The sequence below is a fragment of the Curcuma longa genome, chromosome 1 (genome assembly GCF_044706935.1).
Source record: "Curcuma longa cultivar G26 ecotype Majalengka, Jawa Barat chromosome 1, ITB_CL_G26_1.1, whole genome shotgun sequence".
NCBI classification, from domain to species: Eukaryota; Viridiplantae; Streptophyta; class Magnoliopsida; order Zingiberales; family Zingiberaceae; genus Curcuma; species Curcuma longa.
In genome coordinates this window covers 25,705,156-25,728,235 of record NC_133861.1, presented here as the reverse complement: position 1 = coordinate 25,728,235, position 23,080 = coordinate 25,705,156, and the positions used below count along the sequence as shown (strand labels likewise).

Sequence of the window (23,080 nt, the reverse complement as noted above, 5' to 3'; positions counted from 1 at the left end):
GATAGTTGACCTCTTTAATTCGAGTGCCTTCATTCTGAATATTTTTATTTCCAGATACTAAAATTATGTGGAGCTTCAAAGAGCATTTCCTATTAATGATCAATATTCATTAGAAGAGACCCAAAATAAGTTAGTAGCCAATGAGGTCAATACTCAGTTGCTCAAGAATTAGATAAAAATGAAGATACAACTGATATAGCAACCCGATACACGAAGTTCCTGCCAATGGAGGGTCCTGGGGAAGGATATATTGTATGTAGCCTTACCTTGCTTTGCAAGAGGTTGTTTTCAAGACTCGAACTTTTGACTTCTAGGTCACATGGCAACAATTTTACCATTACGTCAAGGCTTCCCTTCTAAAAATAAAGATATAACTATTCCTTATTAATTAGAAATCAAAAGAACTAAGTGATGCAGAAATCAACTTCTCCTAGAATAAAGTAATTTATGCTGAAGATATACCAATTTCTAACTTTATTGCAAAGGTCAACCAAGGAAAAATAATGAAAAAATATCCCAAACAAAGTTGATGGGACACTTGGATCTTATTCTTGAAAATAATAAACCGAAAAATACTAAGAGCTCACATAAAGTCCAAAATCGAGTTCTCCTTAGACAAGAAGAATTATATAATAATCAAGTCTTATCCCACTAGGTAGGGTCAACTATGTGGATCCTTCTAAAAAATTAAAATTTTACCTCTACCATATCATCATCTATATTTAAATAAATTTTCTTATTTTATCATTGCTAACAAAATTTCTTTGGTCTTTCTCTCCCTTTTTTAATGTATATTTGTCATAGTTTCATATCAATTAAATGAAGTATTTATTAGTCGTCTAAGCGCATATCTTTACCATCTTAAACGTTTCTCCTGGAGATTTCTCTTAATAGAAACAACCCAACTTTCTTTTTAATGTTTTTATTTCTTATCATGTTCATCCTCGTATGTCCACACACCTTAACATACTCATCTCTGAGGCTCTTATCTTCTACTTGTGTGCTTGAGTTATAGTTCAACATTTAACTTAATATAATATAGTAAGTCTAACCGTCATTTTTTTAAAAAAAATTTAAATTTTAAAGATATTTTACAATCACAAAAAACACCTGACGCTCTCCTCTATTTTAACCATCCTATTTGTAATCTATGTAAGACATCTCTCAACCCCTCCTTTTATATAAATAATCCTAAATACTTAAAACTTTACAGACAATTCGTTATCTCATATTTTAACAATTATTTTATTATATCTAATATTATTAAACTTAAATTTTATATATTCTATTTTTACTCTATTAAATCTAAAACATTTCTCTTCTAATATTTCTTGTCAAGATTCAAGTTTAGCATTTTACTCCTTCACACGTCTCATCTACTAAAATAATATCATCTGCAAATAATATACTCCATAGTAACATGTCTTGAATGTATCCAATGAGTTCATCCATGATTAGTATAAAAGATAAAGATTTAGAATTGATATTTGATGCAACTCTATCCTTATACAAAATGCTTCAGTTAATAGTCTTCACTTTTGTCATTACATCCTGATACATATTCTTAATTATTTCAATATATACTATGCTAAGACCCTTTTTTCTAGAATTATCCATATAATTTCTCTCATAAGCTTTTTCTAGGTCAACGAATACATGTATAAGTCTTACTTCTGTTCCCGATACTTTCAATTAGTTACTTGAGAAGATGTATAACTTCCATTGTGTACTTTTCAGACATGAATCTAAATTGATTTTCGATCACCCTAGTATCCTTCTTTAGTTTTTTTATTATTTTTTCTCAAAATTTCATGATATGACTCATTAACTTAAAACTCCTATAATTCGCACAATTTTAATATTTTCTTTATTTTTATATAAAGGGACTAGAGTACTAATCCTCCACCGATTTAATTTTTTTTCCTTTCAAGATCAAGTTAAAATAATTTTATAAGTTATTCAATACTTTATTTCCCTAGGCACTTCTATACCTTTATCGAAATATCATTTGATCCAACTACTTTTCCATTTTACATTTCATTTAAAGTTGGTACTACTTCTAAAGTTTAAATTTATTTTAAAATTTTAAGATTTTAAGTTTTTAAACAATTGTTGAATTTATAAAGTCGTCTACGATTTTAAAAGTTTGCTACAGTTTCAGAATAAGTTAGATATTATATCTTTTTATATGAAGAGTTTGGATCCTATCATATTATTATTCATTGATTTATTAAATTTTCCTTTTTGTTAATTTCTCTCTATGAGATTATTCTTTGTATGCTAGATTAAGTAGTATCAAAGCATCCTCATGCTACATCACATGCACTATTTGATGAGGATGATGCACAAATTTTAGCTACAACTAATGTTACATTGTCGTCATTAAAAGTATTTTTGATGATAAAACTATGAATAATGATTATATGTGACAAAAATTATCATAAATTTTTTTCACTATTATATCATTGAGCAATGATACCATAAAAAAGATTGTCAATTAATAATAAAAAAATATCACTAATGACACATTTAGTAGTGGATCAATTTAATACTATTGTTAATACTTGCTTAAGTCAACAAATTTAGTAATAAAATTTTTGTTTTCAAAACTTCTAGTGACAATTTTTGTAATTAATGAACTTTTTTTTACAGTGATGACAATAACAATTTCAAACAAGGCTGCTACAAAACAGAAAACCGAAAGCCTGTTAGAATGAAATTGCATTTCTCCTGAACAAATGTGTAGTCCATATAGAGCCACTATGGTTGCCTAGGTCTTCTTGAAACTGTCTACCGAAAACCAGTTGCATTATATCTAATTATGTGCAGCATTCACCGAAAGTCCACTCTATTCACTTAAAAATAGCAATGGAATACATCACTTAAAATCTTGCCTAGGTCCATAAACAAAAGTCACAATACTAAAGTCCAAGGTTATTGTTTAGCCAAGCATGACACTAAATTTACCAAATAAATCTATGAAAGCCAAGCACTGCAAATTTTTTTTTAAAGACTCCTAACATACCCAAAGAATGCTGAAGCCTATGATATGTTAATTGTATCATGGAACAAAGAATAAGTTGAACTAACAAAGAAATCTACGCGAGAATGAACCAGTGAGCGCAAGAGATTTCATACCTGAAACTAAAAATCCACAAATAATAAGTACCTGCATCCATTTTTGAATAGGAAATGACTGTTAGAATTAAACGCTAACAGTATAGAATGCTATGTCTGTAATTCAAACTTATGCAAAAGAATTGTTTTCAGCAATACCAAATAATAGATATAATCTATGAGAGATGGTTCAATAGTGTTTTTGCTTTTGCTTTTGATGAAAGACAACTGCATGAAATATTGTTGCATCTAACAAAAAAGGTATAACTAATAAACTGCAACAATATTAACTCTAGCACAATAAACTGAAGAAAAGAGAAAAAAAAATAGTTCAGATGGTTCAGTTGTATTTTAATGAGTAAGAATTTTTGTGCAAGGCCAGATGGTGTAAATGCAAGTTATGGCTTAAATACCCACCCAACGTGTAGTTGAAACCTCACTCCATCTATGTGTCACATCAGAAAGATCTTTCAAGGTTGTTCCAACATATACCAGAGCAAAAGTTATTGGCTGTCAATCAAAGAAAGAGCATAAAATTAGATACTTATTTCCAGGTTTGCAGACAACAATATGCTATCAAAATAAATAAATAATCACACAACATTGATCCTAATTTGTTGTTTCCTGGCCGTCGATTAGCTTGCTTGTTGAGTGCATATTCAAAGGAGAGTCCAAGATTCTCTGGACTGGCTCAATTTACCATCTGATGTAAACAAGAAATTAAGTTTCTGAAGTTTCCAGATTTTCTAAAAGTTGATTTTAGCTGGGTGTCCTATTCTATTTAGGAGAATAATTATTTAGTTTAGTGATTAAAGAAGGTTAGGTATGTTAAGGTAGAAATTAGGAATTTAATTAGATTGGTGCATTTTCTTAATTAGGTTTTGATATAGTTCCTAATTTTCCTACTTGTTATTGGTCAAGTCTAGAAAAGCTATTATCTTTAATGTATCTTTTTTATCTTTCCAGTTAACAAATTAAACTTTGTTTTGATTAATCCAAGTGTTTCTTTTTCTTTATGTGAGACAGCTAGTCATTAATTTAATCCTAATTTTCTATGATTTGAGGGTTCAATTTGGTGTTGCAATTTGGAATCAAAGCCAATGACTCGGTATTTGATACTTTATCTTACCCTAATCTCCTTCCGCTTTACGCATACATCTGTCTATCACCTCTTGTGTGCCACACAACAGCTCATGCACTATTGAAGTCTCACCTCCCTCACCTTGCTTTGCCAAACTACTCTACCCATCTTCCATCTATGTGGATTCATCCAAGGTTTAAAATATCGAACCGTGCCAAGATTTCGGTCCCGGATCGGAACGATACAGTTTTGGTACCGTATCGTACCGTGCCGATATAATTTTGATATTTTTAAAATATAAAATATATTAATTAAAATACAAAATTTAATCTAAATATTTAAAAATAAAATATTTTTAAAAATAATATGATAATTTTATGGATTTTAATAAAGTCTATCTAAATTATCCCCAACTATAGTTAGAAATTGATTATTAAACGTCGCCGGGCCCACGCGACGCCTCCGGTGGCGTCGCCACGCGGAAGAGCATGCCCAAGTCAGCTATTTCCTTGCAACTGTCATCTTCTTTCTTGTTTGCTTAATTCTCATAGCCATGGCTGACAGAAGTAGACTGCAACTGTGAGGTCACCAACCACAACTCCCAACACTGCCAGAAATCCTACTCCAGATATCACCACTGACCATACCCTGACACCCTTATTTCTGCCAGTTTCAGTGCTGCCACAACCTCCTACGCCTGCCTGAACATAGCAATGGTGTTGGTCCTGATCTCTGATTTCACACCACTTTGCTTCCTCACTTGTGTCTTGTGTGCAACTCCATCAATGGTCATCAGCAACCTTATATGGAACACTAGAGAAGGGCATTATCTATTCCTATGATCAGCAAACACTGACCCACAACTGCAGATCAGCACTACCAACAACCTTGGCATCTGCCTCAACAGATCCCAGAGCACATCTTCATTGGCACAGTGGGACCACCACGCTACTACTTGATCAGCTCCTTCCCTGACAAGCAAAACCACAACCTGCCTCTGCTTGCCCACACAACATCAACAATATTGTCATGATGAAGCCTTCACTTGACACTCACGGCGCCACCTTCTCCAATGCCTCACTGCTTTTGTGGGAATCAAATTAGCAGTTGACGTAGGAGGACAGGTCATCAACACACATGATCCCCTATGCTGCCTCCCCTACTTTCAGTGCTCGACATGGACACATCTGCTCAAGACCTGAATGTCAACACCTTGATGCTCTCACTCCCATGTAGCCTAGTCACAACATTGAACTGAGAAGAAGACCTATTCTAATAATATTTTGTTGCATATCAAAATATTATGAGCAAGTTTCAAAAACACATTGTTTATGATTTAAATTTATAAAAAAGCACATTTATAATTATTTTTTTACTAAAATCAATCCTCCAAGAATACCTTTAATGATAGAGCATAAGTTGTTTTATAATCCAATTTGTGGATTGACTTTTTATTATAATAAACTACTTTAACATAAAAAATGCTAATATTGCAATAAGAGTATTTGCAGGTTGGTAATGGTCAATCTTTAATTTTAAAAGCTTGTTTTTGTAAATTCTCAATTATAAACTTAGGGCACAATCTTATGAAACAACTTGTGGTAAAATGTTCAATCAAAATAAACTATTTTAGACACAAAATATTAGTATTTGGAGATTTATGATGGTCAAAATCTTTCACTTTGAAGGTGCAAGAAAATCCAAAAAACAACTATTGATCATATTTTCACATCAAAATAAGCTCTATTAGACATGAAAAGGTATCAATGTTTTACTTAGGTTATTTAGAAGCTCGTAATGATCAAATTATTTGATTTGAAAGGTGCAAGCTCATCTGTAAATTGATTTACCCTTTGAAAATTGATTAAAATTGATAGCATATATATTTATAAAATAGCTAGCAGCCAAAATTTTCATCCAAGTGAACTCCTTTGTACATAAAAAACACTAGTGCTCTATTTAGGATGCTTAAAAGCTCATAATAGTAAAAAAAAAAAAAGTATTTGAAAGCACACGCTAATAAGCAAATTATGTTGCACTTGAAGATTGCCAAAAGTGAATGCAAGCTGATTACAAATTATTTTGCAACTTATTTTTTCATCAAAATGAGTTTTCTTTAAAATACATGGAACCCCAATAAATTCTAATTATGGTGTCAAAATTTTAATAATTGTCAAATTTGGATCCAGTCCAAGGCACATTACAAGTAGAATTGTGAAAGAAAAGAGTTGGGATTTTGAGCAAGACAAAGAACACAAGAACACCTATTCCTTGATCCATTGATCTAGCTCGAACTAGATGACAACTTTGACATTGAACTCAATTTGCAAAATCTTGTTAAACAGCAACTTTTTTTTCAACAATTATTTTTGTTTACAAAGTTGGCTTGTTTTAATTAAGTTTTTCCTACAAATTTTTGAACACTATCATACACGTCTTCTTAATTTAATAGTCATCCATCAAAAAGATAAAAAAAATATATCATTCAAATCATGATTTAAAATCTCAAGTCGTGCCAAGGTTTTGGTCCCAAACCAGAACAACACAGTTTGGCACCGTATCGTGTTGTGCTGATATAATTTTGATATTTTCAAATATAACATATATTAATTAAAAATAAAAAAATTAATCTAAATATTTAAAAATAAAAAATAAAATAATTTTTTAAAATATATATATTAAATTAATAGGATAATTTTATTAGACTTTAATTAAGCCTATTTAAATTATCTCAATCATAGCTAGGAGTTGATTAAAATTATTAATCTAAGTTATTTAATTAAACCTAAGTTAAAATCCTTACCATGTTCCACGCTGCCATGACCGCGGGCACACGCGACCCACATGACACATTCGAACTTGTTACCTGGCTTGGGCGACGCCTCCAAATGCATCGCCAACCCCGAGAAACGCCTCCGGACTCATCACCGGCCCCGACGACACCTCTGAATTCGTTGTCGACCCAAGCGATTCCTCCAAATGCATCGTTGGGCCCAAGACTCCTCTGGACGCTTCGTCGATCGCGCACGATGCCTCCGAACGCGTCGTGGCGCACCAGCACCACTTATTTTAGTGTTGGTCCACATGCAGAACGAGACGTTTCGCCTGTATCGGGTGAAACGGCTCGAGATTTTAATTTATGATTCGAATGCATAATTATTTGCTTGCATTTTAGTTTCTTTTTCATCACCATCTATCATATTATTATTTAATTTCTCATATTGCTTTACTATATTAGTATCATTAGTCGATATGTTTATTCTAGCATAAAGAGAGGAAGCACTTCAACTTCCACTAAATAGATAAGAAATAAGAAACATTAACCTAACTATGAAAGAAAGACTAGCTCAAAATAAATTTATGAGAACTAGAACGGACTAAACCAATGATTTTAACAAATATTATTCTTGATACACAATTTCAAGAATAACATATGTACTTCCCTACCATCACATTATCTTGTGTTTAGAGAGTTTGAACAACTTGTCTAAGAATTTTGATTGATATAGACCTAAGCATAACACACTTTGTTTTAATGGACAATTAAACCTCAAAATTGATTTTAGATTGGTTAGCTAACAAGATTTTGATTGGCATGACCTTAATTGAACAACTACAATTTACCAACAATAAACAACTTGTTAGAGCAACTAATGGATGTTTGGCAAAGCATTCAGGATTATTATTACATGATGAGAGTGGAACTCATCACATTATGTCTAGAAAAATTGTTCAATAATACATTAATATCTATCACAAAATAAATTCATGAAACTAGAATGCTCATCCTTAAGTAAATCAAACTCACCTTTAAAGTATCTATTTCACCTACTCACTATGAACTTCTAATTAAAACAAAGGAGTTAGCTTGAAAAAAAAAACTCTTTGATACATATCCTTAGGAAAGCCCTCTAATATCACATTCAGGAGAATCTACTATTGGCACCTTAAATGAGTCTCTTAAACATGGTTTAAAATTTTAATCTGTATCGGAATTTCGATTTATGACTGAAAGGATACAGTTTCGGTATGCCGCTATGATTTTGATATTTTTAAATATAAAATATATTAGATAAAAATATTTTTTTAATAAAAATTTTAACCTAAATATTATAAAAATATAAAAATAAAAAATAAAATAATTTTAAAAAAATGTGAGCCATGGGATCGCGATGCCTCTGCGACTCCCCGAAGGTCATTGCAAGATCGCTAAAGCCCATGATGTTGATGCTACTGATGTTGGGTGGCAAGCGGAACGATAAATTTCATCCGAATGACACGGAATAAGATTTTAAACCTTCTCTTAATTATGTAATTTTGACCCGTCTTAAAATTTCTCAACTTAGATACTCATCAGAACCTAGGATTACAAACTATAAGTTATTCATCCATTCATGCTTTCTAGAAAAGCCAAAAAAAGAAACAAACATCATAAACCACAAATATAAGACATCAATTTAAAAATTGACAAATCAATTAAACTTTCTTTATGCATCCTTCCATAGGAGTTATTCATGATTTAAAACTCGTTAATGTAATGTGTAAGTTTCATTATTTATCACTCATCATCCCACTGAACTATCCATTAAGCTAAGGGATGCATGTCGATAATTGAAGAGAACTTATATTCAATAATGGTTATCATAAGCTAGTTAGTAGATTTTCTTTGTATTGGTGAAATTAAAATCTCATATTATTTAATTTGAAATCATTTATGCCAATCTTTTAATCACACAGAGGAAAAAAATTTGTAATATTAATTTATCTTGTCAACTTATTTAGACATTATAATAATAACTTTTAAAATTGAAGATATGCTATGTTGTTGTGACAAATTCAAGACTTCATCTAATTATCACATACAAACTCTATAACAATACGATTTTAAGACTATATTGTGTCATGTCGATATGGTTTCATTACCTTTTTAATACATATATAAATTTATTTTTAAAAATATTTGAACCAATTATATAGATGTTTTAATATTTAAAATTACTTTAATTATTAAAATATAATTAATTTATAAAAATAATTGAAAAGTATAAAATATATTCATGAAAAAATTGATTTTAAAAAATAAATAATTCTTGAAATTATTTTAAAATATTTGAAATTAATTTCAAGAGTTTAAAAATAATTTTAAGATTTTCATTATTTTCTTAGGTTATTTTGAAATTTTCAAATTATTTTTTACATATATGTCTAAAAGTTCCTATTTTAAAATAATTATTTTATAATATTAATATTATGTTATAAAAATATTTTATTTTTTAAAATATCTTAAATTTTTAACATTAATTAATTAAATATTTATTATAATTATCCTATTTAAAATAATTATTAATTATGAAAGTTTTAAGTAATGCTTTAGTATTTTTAATTAAAATTGATAAATTTTAAGTTGATAATAAATATAATATTGATCATTATTAAACTGATTAATTAAACATTAACTTTTAATTAATTTAATTAAAACTCATTAATTAAACTGATAATAAAAATAATAATAATACTAACTGTTATTGTCGCTTCTCCTCGTCACTTGTCGTCAGTAACCTCTCATCAACAGTTGTTGATAAGATTATGCTTTTATGGATTCATCTCGATGTTTTCGCTTTCACATTCAATGATTATTTTGTAAATGTGGGCGTCATCCGCACCCTATGACAAATTGAGATTTTCTTATTTGTCAAAAAGGGTAACCACAAAGGAAGGGCACAAAGTCAAAGCTCAAAAGGGAGAATAAGGTAGGTTGATTTTTTACTAATTAGAAGGGACAACTAAAGCTAACAGATAATGAGGAAACATTATTGAATATATTTGATGAAGCTAGTATTTCCTACACTCGAAAACGACGACCCAAAAAATAATAAGGACAATTCATCAGAGGTTGAGTTATTATCCTCAATGGGGAAAACGATACAGATAACGAAAATTAGGTTTTTGAAGTTTTTAGATATTCTAAGAGTTGTTCAATTAGGCCTCTTATTTAGGAGGATTAGTGGTAAAATTGAAAATTATTTTATTTGTGGCATGTTTGAGTCACAATAATAGATATTTCATTCCCCACCAATTATGAGATATTGCTAAGTTTGATAATAAAGTTAGATTAAGAATAATTATTTTATCTGTTAATCAAGAATAGTTCAGAATAATGTTCTTGATATTATACCTAGAATTAGAATTCCAACCCATTTGAAATCATGATGGTAACGGTAGCTTACCGCAAACAACCCAATCTAACAAACTCCTCGTGAACTCAAAGACCTTCGCCAAACCTACTCCCCAAGCCCCACTAGTGTCATGAACTAGCTCCTTTGTCAAACTCACAACAAATCCTATCACCACAAACTCTTGCTCTCCACAAACCTTATCGTCATTCCAAAATCACCCTTCCATTGTCTTCTTCCCAAATTTTTATTGCCATTGATGATAGAATTCACCTTGTTCATTAGCACCAGGCATATTGAAGGCTCGACAAATGCCATAAATCTCTTCAAAATTGATGCTTGCCAAGGGCCAAATCTAACTAATGTATTCAAAGGACAATGTAGAGGAATACAGGACATATGTTGAGAAAGAGTCGCCTTTGAGAGTTTATTCCAGCAAATATATTTGTTGACAGAGTTGCCTTTGATAATTTATTCCAGCAAGTATATTTATTGAGAAAGACTCATCTTCTAGGAAGGGTACAAAGGACATCTTGGTGTTTGAATCCAGGACAATAAGAAACTAGACATGATGTGAAATCCAAGAACAAATGGTAATTATATGTTTATTAAATAAGAAAAGGAACATATATGTAAGAAAACTTCTAATCAGAAAAAATGCATAGGAAAAGCATAATGAAAATTAGAATAATCTTGTGAAAAATAAATAATGGCATAACCTCAGTTTTTCTCCTTTTAATATAAAAAAAAATTCAAAGGTTTGTAGAAAGCATACCATCATCCCAATCCAAGAAGCCATCATATATGCACCAATACTAACAGGAGTAACTGATAGGAGGTAGTTTAGCATGTTGAATGGAAGTAAAGGAACAAGCCTTAACAACAATACAATCTGCAGGAAGACAATAAAAAGAACAGAGACAAGCTTTAGCAGGAAGTTACCAAAACTTGAAGGAATAATCTCAATCAACTTTCAGAAAGGTTTGTCCAATCTCAAGTGGAAAACTATGGTGCATACCATAGTCTCCTATGATAGTTATCTACTTCCATCAAACAATCCAAAATTTCTATCACTTCCATAACAATTTTATTATCAGTGAGGCACATAACTTCTCAACTTTTCTAATGCAAAATGAAGAGACAGGATATGAGGGCTTGGCTAGAAGATTTGCTCCTAATGAGAAAAATGAAACCATATAAGCTTAATTAAAAATTTCACTTCCCCAAAGTTGGAAAAAATGTCATTTCACTCCCATAGTTTGCAAACCATTGTCACTTTGCCAACCAGATCAGTGGCCATTAGGGTTCCAGCCATCATTAGATCACATTTTCAAGCATGTATTGGTTGCTCAGTTTGCAAGTCTCTTCTAAAAGCTTCATAAGTGTCCCTTTGCTCGTGTAGCCTGCAATACCTTGTCACTTTGCTCACCAGGCTGGTTCCAGATTTTAAAAGCCACCTGGTGTGCACAAGGACCAGCAAGTGCACCACAACTGTCATTTTTAACAGCTGGAATCCTTATGGAAACTATCCTGTGGGCAAAGTGATTACAATTTGCAAACTATAGTGCATAATTAACAATTTAAAACAATACTGGATAATTGCAAAATAAAATCTCTAAGGATAAACTGAAATTTCCCCTGGATTTAAGTAAACCCATTTTTGAGCTATGGAGATACACAACATAAAGAACTGCATCATATTATTGAATGTGAACTATAACAGATGTTTTATCAGAAACCATCCAGAGCAATTGAAATGAAAAATATATTAGCAGCCTATGACACAATGCACATATACCCTCGTGACTTTCATCATGCTATAGTTTAACAGATTATCCCATCTGGTAAACAAACTACCTACTTGAGTAGAGTGTCTATATGCCACTTATGGATGAATAAAATGAATAGTTGATCTAGCAATAAAATTAAATAATGGCCAAACAAGTGGATTTCATGGATATGCAAAATAAGGATAAATATAGGATCAAGGAATTATAAATGTATATCAAATATAGATTAAAACATGATTGTTGGCAATTGGCCACTATAGATTGGAGAGACAGTATAAAGTATAAACAATAAAAAAAACATTTTATGCCAGATGTATTGATATATGATTCGTCAATTTGTGACCTGTTCTTACTGGCATAGCATGTTACACCTAGCAAAAATCTTCAAAAGAGACTATTTAAGAGAAAAGAGAGAATAAATTCAAAATAATACATTCTGAAAAAGAAAAATTAGTAAAAACAATTGTGAACAGTTGGAAAAAAATGAGACTGCTATGCAGTTATAGATGTAGGACATGAAGAGGAAAAATGAAAATAACAACAATCAGATCTTATCCCACTAGGTGGGATCAACTAATGAAAAGGAAAAACCAAAAGGATAATTAGGGAGAGTAGCCATCGTTGAAGGTGTAAAACTAGAGGAAAATAGAGTAAAAGAGACAACCTCTTTCATTCATGACATGAGTTGATAAAATTTATCTCACCTGTTCCACCTCACTTAGTGATGTTCTTGACATATGATCTCAATGAAAATTTTAACATAAGAGAATAGTCATTGGAGTTTATTAGTTGCAAATATGCATACAGCTCACATATATAGTTCAATTATATTTGGAGCTGCTAGCATAATGAATAAAGAATTAAATGAAGATAATTGAGCTGTTTGTTTAATGTTGTTGAATAAAGTCAGGATATACGAGAATAGAGCAAAGGAGATTAACAAGTAGCTAAAGGAATAATGCAAGAGTTGAAGCTTGGTACCTTGAATCCAGATCTCTGAATTGCAATAGCAACTGCTTGAAATTTGGGATAATTCTTCAACTTGGAAATCACATACGGCCTTCCTATCTACAAGGTTAAAGAAATGGAATGTAGAATTATATTCATCAGTCCAGCAAACTACAAACTAAGTTAGATTGGTAAAATGATATACATTAAGGTAACTAATTGGCATAGTTACTTGATTAAAAAAAAACTGAATTTAGAATATGGTTTAAAATTTCCAGCCATATCGGAGTTTCGGTTTATAACCAGAATAATGTGGTATCGGTATCGTTTCGTGTCGTGCTGATACAATTTCAGTACTTTTTAAATATAAAATATATTAATTAAAAAATATTATAATAATATTTGATTACTATAAATACCTATTTTTAGGTTAAATTAATATTTAAAAATTAAGATTAAGTAAAAATTAATTTAGGATTAACTAAATTCTAGACACAATGATTAGGATTAAATAGTGTTACCAAAATAACTTAAGAAATCTTATTCCAATTGCAACATATAAGGCCCTATTTATAGTTAGAGTATAGGGTCTATTCTAGAAAATATCTATAAAAAATAACAGATATTTATAACCAACACTCCCCCTCAAGTTGGAGCATAAATGTTAATCATGCCCAACTTGTTACAAAGATAATCAACTCGAATCTCATTTAAAGCTTTTGTGAAGATGTCCCCCAATTGTTCTCCAGTTTTTACATATCCTGTAGTGATCAAACCTTGTTGAATTTTCTCACGAACAAAATGACAATCAATTTCAATGTGCTTAGTCCGCTCATGGAACACGGGATTCAATGCAATATGAATAGCAGCTTGATTATCACACCATAGTTTTGCTGGTATTGAAATTTTAAGTCCTACTTCAGTCAACAATTGATATATCCACATTACTTCACACACAGATTGTGTCATAGCCCTGTATTCTGATTCTGCACTGGATCGCGACACAACCTTTTGCTTTTTACTTTTCCATGATACTAAATTTCCTCCCACAAAGATACAATAACCTGAAGTAAACCTCCTATCCATTTTCGAACCTGCCCAATCTGCATCTGAGAAACATTCAATATGAATGTGCCCATGATTTTTATATATAATACCTCGTCCAGGTGCGCCCTTCAAGTAACGCAAAATTTGCTCTAATGCTGCCCAATGATGAACCGTTGGAGATGACATATACTGACTGACAACACTAACCGAATATGCAATATATGGACGAGTCAAGGTAAGATAATTCAACTTCCCAACCAACCTTCGATATCTCTCTGGATGTTCAAATAATTCTCCATCTGCTGTAAGATCCCCGTTCTGAGTCATTGGAGTACTACAAGGTTTTGCCCCTAACTTTCCCGTCTCAGTTAATAAGTCAAGAACATATTTCCTCTGAGATAGAAATATACCATTTTTACTCCTCATTACTCACAATTTAATGAAGATATGCTACTATATTGTGGACAGAGTTTCTTGAGTGATAGAAGAGATGGATGTCCTAACCTACAATGAGCCTCAAAAGGAGAATTTTCACCTGAACAAACGAGAGATCTTGGGGAAGGTGAATCAAGAATGTAGAGACCTTCATTTTCATGTCCTTTACCAATAATCATCTTTGTCAAAAGATCCTGAACTAAACAATGATCGAGAAAAAATGTGATGCAACAGTTAAGATTGCGAGTTAATTGACTCACAGAGAGCAAATTAAAGGATAAATTAGGTAAATGTAAGACAGAGGATAAGGAAAGCAAAGGAGTGGGATTGACAGTGCCAGACCCATGAACGCAAGATGAAGACCCATCAGCTAAGGTAACAATCGGAGTGTTGGATTTGTGTGTAAAAGTAGAAAAGAGATTAGAATTACCTATCATATGATCCGTGGCACCAGAATCAATGACCCATTTAGAGGATGAGGAAAGAAGACATGTATTGTGGTTACCTGAATCAACAATAGCAGTGATAGAGGAAGATGAAGACTTAAGTGATTCCTGATATTGAGAGAACTTGGCAAATTCTTCTGCAGAGACAAGCACCATATCCATCACGATAGAATGAAGTCCAAAGATATGCAACTCCAAAACACCGAACTTGGTGCTATTGTGAGACGAAGAACGATAATGTTCCAAATTTCAAGAAAATGCCTGTATCTAGGTTCTGTATAGGTTTCTGGATTTCTGAATATTGTGGATCCTCTAAAACAAAATAATAATCTTGGATGCAAGGGCCCACGGTGGTTTCTCCGGTTATTCAGATCAAGCAAGAAACTTCAAGTATCATCAGGATAACAAACAAATTCGAAGAAGAATTCCAAATAAGAGGATGGCCAGAGACAACAAGGAAGCTTATCACCTCATCTGATTGGCCAGTTCGTAGTCTCTTTACTAGATGTTCAGAATCAGCAGTCTGGTAATCCACAGCTGGAGCACTTGCTGGGGTCCTTGGGTGCTTCAAGAATGCAGCTGTACTTTGAGGCTGAATCAGACCTGGATTGAAGCCAATTGAAGCCGAAGATATGCTGCCGCTGCGGTGCAGAGAACACCTCAGCTTGCTAAGTATGCGAAGCCGAAGGCAGGAATTGGATTTCCTGGAGCTCTTGAACTCATCACGGAGTGCAAACGAAGAGGACTTAAGGTTGCTATTGCCTCTAGTGCTGAGAGGATCATGGTTGATGCGAATCTTGCTGCTGCTGGTCTTTCTGTTTCTCTCAAATAGGGGTTTCGGCGTTCCTCTTCTCCGGCGGACGCACAGGCGGCGGTCTTCAGAGGAGTCGCGAGAAACAGGAAGAAGAAATCGATCGCCGCAGCCCTTCTGCCAATGGTGATCCTGCTGCCTGCGTGCGAACCGAAGGTAGAAATCGTGAACAGGAACGGTGCGCGAGCAGAATAGGAATCAAAATTTTAGAGTCGACGCCAAAAAAAAAATTCACGAACAAAATTTTATTCGTGAGAAATCTTGCAGCGGACGAAAACTCCTTGCGCTCTCTTTCTCTCCCACGGAATCCGGTGGAATTGTGAAGGCCGGAGGTGCGTTGCGAGCAGAGGAGGAATAAATTTCGGTGGCTTAGGTTTGCGAGAGACGCAGGCGCCGCGCTCGCGTGAGGAAAAGAAAAAGGAAAAACAAAACCCTAAACTAACCATGCTCTGATACCATGTTACCAAAATAACTTAAGAAATCTTATTCCAATTGCAACATATAAGGCCCTATTTATAGTTAGAGTATAGGGCCTATTCTAGAAAATATCTATAAAAAATAACAGATATTTAACAGATATTTATAACCAACAAATAGGTTTACATTAAATTAAATTTAATTAATTTAAGGAGGAATTTTTTTAATTTAAGGAGAGGAATAAGAAAAAAAAAATTAAATCATGTGTTTTAAGGATGAAAGGAATAAATAAAATAAAATATGGAGAAGAAAGAGAAAAAATAAAAGGAGAAAGAATTAACTATTAAAAAAATTGAAAAAAAAACATTCAGTGGCATAAAAAATTAACGGTTAAAAAAACATTAAAAATATTTTTAAACAAACTCAACTCTCGCGCTCTCTATTGTCTTGCGCGAGGCTTCCACATAGCCGCAAGGCTCATGCAAGGCCTCCGCGCGACAACGGGGCCTCGCACAAGGCCTCCACAAGGTCGTAGGGACAGACCTTGCGAGGCCTCACGGGGCCTCGTGGGGGTGTGCCGATGTCAGCATCGTGCCAATCGACGGACAAAACGATATGTTTCGCCTATGCCGCTCGATACGGCATGAGATTTTAAACCATGATTTAGAATAAGGGATTATATTTAAAACATAATAATAGTAGAGGCATATGATGTAATTTCTTTTTCTTGTAGATCATTATCAAAAAGAAGAAAAAGTAGGGAAATGCAAATGAGTAAATATAGAGTTATAACTATCCTATATTTTGTCCTTTAGCATCTTACTGCATGAGTATGAATTATGAGAATAAATGGTGAATTGAGAAAATAAATTGATCGTTAGATCCACAAGTGTAGAATGAAGTAAGAGTAGAAAACTACCATGACAATAAAAAGAAAATCCAAAGCATTGAGAATAAATGTCTTTATTACATACAAAACTCAAAAATTATCCCTATAAAGCAAAAAACAAAGAACTAATGTATATATTCCTCACAAGTTAATCACCATAGCAATTTAGAGAGCACATAATATAATTATTCACGACCTATGTTAGATATTTTTCCTCCCATATTTTAAATGATACATTAGGATATATTCTTTTTTATTTCTAGTTTAGTCAAGCTCCTAATACAGATTTCTACTTTTTTACATCTAGAGTGTGAAAGAAATTGTTGTATTTCTTATGTTGTAAGTGGCACATACATTGGAGCTCCCACCCATGTGGCTTCCTGTCCCACCAAACACATTGAAGTTCTCTTACACATGCAGATTGCTCCACTTGACACCACACTTCTTCTTCAAGCACCAGCATCTCCTCCACCGACTGACAGTAGTCTTCATCTTCTCTCTTAATTGCCCACTTCTTTTCTTGTTTTTTTTTACCATGCAACACCACCAACCTAGAGATGCTGGTTCTCTCCCTCATGTATTGTCACCGCTGTCTCCGCCACACACATGCACCAGCCATAACCACAGACAGCCCTCCTCTCCCCTCTCAATTCCCTTCCTATCTCATTGTCTCTCTCATCTTTCTCCTTGGTCAAGCCCATCACTGAGAACCAAGAGGGACATTGGATCAGGAAAGGACAAGCCATTATGTCCCTCTATTCCACTTATCTTTCTCTTCCCTCCTCTCGTTGCCAACATCTATAGCCTTGGGTGAGTCAAGAGTAACAAATAACCTTCCTCATTTTTTAACATTTTAGTATTCTCAAACAATGTTGTTGTTTATACGCTGGCCAATTAAAGGTAAGACTTTGTAAATAATTGTATAGTTGATATTGGAAAAATGTTTGGTTAATTACAATGAGCGAAACACCTATTGTATTCTACTGATTGGAAAATTTTGTAAGGTAAAAATATTTAAATTTATATTTTTTTTATTTAGCCCGGTATGTCTAGTTTAAGATAGAAAATATAATATAAGTATTATTTAAGAATTGGGATTATATTAAGGAAGTGGGATCAAGATTTAATTCATCAGCTTCAAATTTTAGTTAATTTATTTTTTATTTTAGATGAAGGGGAGCTTTGGTGCAATGGTAAAGTTATTACTATGTAACCTTAAGATCATGGGTTCGAGTCGCAGAAATAATTTGATAAGATTGCATACCATAGACACAATGTGGTCCAACTCTTCTCCGGGACTCCGCATTAGCGGGAGCTTCATGCACTGAAGTGTCATTTATTTTCTATTTTAGGTTATTATTATTGTTATAGATTTATTTCGAATTTTTTGTGTTATTTTTATATTGTATTTATAGATATAAGTTTAAGTGAAGCAAGTTAATTTTAGACAGTTAAAACTTTATGTTATATATAAAAGTGGATAAATCTACTCTTTTAACTTCCATATATATTTCTTTATGCATGAATAAATAAATAAAATGGATTATTTATGCTTCTATAACTATTTCTAGAAAAGGGGATTAAAATAATACTTAAAATTTAAAATGAATTAAACTACTTAGGGTTAAATAATTGATATTCTTTTATGTTCACATGGCAATTTTGCATGGGGATTAATACGAGAAGGGTTATTTAAAAAATTATAATGAATACTCTAATTTACTCTTCATTTAATATTTGTGCTTTACCTATTTTAGTTAACTTAAATGTTGATACCTATACTCTTATGTTGTATACCTCATACTTGGAGACCATATGGTAATATATAATAAATTGGCATACTTACGATAAAAAATCGATTTAGGTTAGTCGTTTAAACTAACTAATAAGATGTGACCCTATAATAGAAAAATTAAAATTGTGATGTAATGATTTAAAGTAAAACAATAATAAATTTAAATGGAAAAAATACTAAACATTATAGATTTTGTGATTAGCCACCTACATAAATTATACCAAAGTACATGACCACCTATATAACGATATTATAGCAAAGTCGCCCACAGTCAGAATTTATTTCCATGAGAATGCTATATTATTGTTTATCACTCATGAGGACTTTATTTCATACATCAGATGACATTATGACACTCTAATGATGCTAGTTCCAATGATTCACTTCTTAATTGATTTATTGGTATGAATTCATTAGAAATTTATTATTGATGATAGACTTATAGATAGTCACTAAATGATGATCATTAAAATTATATTAACTTGCGATTAAAAAAATATTATGGACTTATTTATAAAGATTCCAATTAAAATCTTAACTCATGTTTTCTCTCATGCCTAGTTTTTCCACAACGCACACATGCCGTCACCACTCCCCCTCTTCTCTTTCTTCCTTTTCCCTATGCCCCATAATATAATTCCGTACCCTAAGAGAGATCTCAAACCCATGGTTGTTGTCGCTGCACTAATAATGAACTCGAACGCTATAGTTTATTGTCATCATCATCATCATTGGTCACCTTGAAACCTAAGATCCTTCTGGGAACTCCCATCCATTATCTGATTCTCTCTCATTGTTTCCTTGCCGGCCCTAAATCTAATCTTCACTGGTGCATCGCTATTGGCAAGCTCCTCTTGCTCCCTAGAAAGCTTGAAGTGCTTATATTATTTATTTTTCTCCATAAGAAATCTCCGCCGCCTATCTTAGATTTGATCGTCGCCTACATGAGCAAGTGGCGACCAAAGTTATTGCAAAGATTAAAGTATAACAAAACCCCTCCTTTTTCATGATTTCTATTGCTTACAACTTCTCAAGTGTCATATTTATTATGTTACTTCTTTTCCTTGTAAAATTTAAAAAAAAATGCAACATCAGGACACTTCGGCCATAGAAATAGTATAGATTTGTCTTATTGGATCATGATAGATCAATAGAATTTTGTCTTTTCTACTGCTAGAATACTAGTATAATATCACTCCAACTAGAAGTTGGCATTAGTCCTAGACCCTATTTTCAAAACATGTGATAATCAATTCATCAAATCCTATATAACCTGTGTCTTTTCTACTTTTGTAGGAAAAATTGCATGTCTAAACAACTTCAAATTCTTAACATTAACTAATAATATTTGAATTGATGATGAAGCTGATGATATAAAAATAAGGAAGAATGAAAATTGAACATATTCATTGAAAATAATATTCAGATGATTGGAACATTTACCGTTCTTCCAAGTAGAAATGCAGCAGTTGCACCAAGTGTTGCTCCAATTGAGTCAGCAATAAAGCCAATGGGCAACCCGAAAAGATATCCACCACCAAGCTGGTAGACAAGGTAATATTAGCTAAAACCAAAAATAAGATAACCATGATTGTTATACAACTTTCAGATAAGCTAACTACACTAAAACATTATGTATCCGATTGGCAACAAGACAAACTTAGTGGCTGATAATCTAAACAAGTGTCCATCCACCACTAGCCAACACAACATGAAATGATCACACAGAGATTAATAATATTTCACAGAATACTGAGAAAGTATACAACAGATTCTCTCATAGGTAATATGAACATTTGTGGTGTATTATAAGTCCACTCATTTTTACTCCACCTCATCTACCACATCAGAAGCAATGGCTGAGGTATTTTCCCATCCTGTTCCAATGTCTATTCAACCATCTTTTGTTGCAGAACGAGTAGCAATAGAAACTAAACCAATACAAACATACAACAGCAGACCACAACCTGATCCTATTACAACTAATCGTCAAAATTATGTTGCTCTATTAAAATTGATCCCAAGTCTTTTGACGGTTCTGACGTTGACCTTCCAATTGCTGTGAAAATACTTACAAATGCACTACTCAACATCCAATTTTTTATTGTCGCCTTGATACTTTGGTTATTTGCTCTACATTACTCAAATTTGAATACAAGTACCCACATGAGTAGTATGGATCTAGTGTGATAGCCTTTTCAAAGTGGAGACATAAGATCATGGAATAAAATGGCAAGTGCAGAATTTACCATTCTGCCCACTAATTGGCATCAAAACCAACCGGCACACAAGGTCGTGGAGGTAGTCATGACCTCGCAGCGGCCTCCGCTAGACATGGTTGCGGCCTCACGGTGACATGCTGGTATGACCAAATGTTTTTATTTTCTTTTCCTTTCTTCTTTTTTTCCTATTTTCATTTTTTATTTTTTTATACAATTCTAATTTTCATAAATTGTTTTCCTCCTTTATCCGTCCACGATGATAAATAGAGTGAAAAAACAAACTTAACCTCTTTTAAGAATGGTTAATTTTTCCCCTCCATCCATCCACAAGGTAAATAGAGAAATAACTTAAGAAGTGGTTAATTTTTTCCCCTCCATCTATCCACGAGGTAAATAGAGAAAAAAATACCTAAACGATGTTAATTTGTTTTCCTCTTTCATTTGTTCATCAATGAAAGGTTTTACACTTAGTAAAGTAAAAACAAAATATATGAAATTTAAATTTAGCAATATTAAACGTAATGAAACAATTGTTAAGATATGAGATTACAAGTTGTATGTATCTAATAATTTTAAATATTTAGGATCAGTTTTGTAAAATGATGGATGGATTGATAAAGATGTCTTACGTAGCATACAGACAGGATAATTGAAATAGAGGAGAGCGTTAGGTGTTCTTTGTGATCGTAAAGCACCTGTAAGACTTAAAGGAAAGTTTTACAAAACGACGATTAGACCAAGTCTTTTCGAGGTCCTAGAATTTAATATATTTGTAATATGTTGGAGCCTTACGAAATATGTTGAGGTTCTATTGTAAATATGCAATGAGTTCTTTTAAATTTCTATAATACAATTGATAGATAAGTAGAGGATGCTATTACTAGATATTACCTTGCATAACGCTCAATGAAGAGACACGATTCATACAATCTATCCCAAATAACTATGATTTGATGAAAACTAATGATGTTGATAGATAGTGCACTACCTAGGATAAGTAATCTAATTCTTCATTAATCTGACAGGATAACCATATTATATAACAAAAACATATATTTATCTTCTGCAACAAAAAAAACAAATAGATAAAGGGTAACTCATGCTCACCGTAAGTACCGACGCTGGAACAGCCAACACAGTCAAAGGAATATAAGCAAGAGCCCTAATTACAAACAAAATCAAATATCAACAAGCAGATAAGTGATAAGAAAAGGTAATTCTAAGGACTAACAAAACATGCTACAAAATGTCAAACTCATTAAATGCATCCTTCAACTAGATCACCAATTCCAGAAAGGCAAGGGAAAACTCAAGAACTTAGATATTCTGTAGCATCCAGATTTGGGAGGAAAAAATATCTCTTTCTGATCATTGTACTACTGAAGGAGCTGGTCTGATCAGAACAAGAAGATGGGGGGGCTCGGACTAGATAAATGATTTGTGCATATTACTTTCCTAAGGAATAACAGTGTTTCTAATTATAATTCAGTTTAGTTCTTTCGCTTGATTTAAGGTTGTATTTTTTTTTCCAGGGAAGCGCACCTCTTCTATCAACTGAAATCTATTTTACCACTTGCCAAATCCCCTTGTTTTCCTCCATTTTGAAAGGATACCTGGTAATTTCATATTATGGCAGTAGCTGAATATGCTAACTGGGACAGTACGAGCCTCATTAGTGTTTAGTGTGCCACAGGTAATTGAATCATATTTGCAGTTTACACAATAGCATATACAAGTGTAGTAGACACATACATAGCGTGGGAGAAATGCAGTTTAGTAACACATGGAGAGATGACTAAAGAGATTAACAAGCTTAGATGATTGTTTAAGTTACACAATATTTTGGGGCAGTAGTCAAGTTTAACAGGTTAACTGCTTTCGCATTTAGATGGGGGTTAAGAGCACTAGA

At 32.6% G+C, this 23,080-nt stretch overlaps 1 protein-coding gene across 1 annotated transcript in view; it reads right to left on the bottom strand.

Moving 5' to 3' along the window:
• The window catches only part of LOC141838475 (uncharacterized), a gene marked incomplete at its 5' end in the record, with an annotated part of 39,649 nt that extends 17,316 nt beyond the window's left edge, over positions 1-22,333 (bottom strand). The window contains 6 exon segments of the mRNA XM_074725966.1: positions 3,139-3,169; positions 3,535-3,627; positions 11,147-11,263; positions 13,143-13,229; positions 20,393-20,491; positions 22,279-22,333. Of these exon segments, the coding sequence (XP_074582067.1) occupies positions 3,139-3,169; positions 3,535-3,627; positions 11,147-11,263; positions 13,143-13,229; positions 20,393-20,491; positions 22,279-22,333 (482 nt within the window).
• Positions 22,334-23,080: the final 747 nt, after the last annotated feature.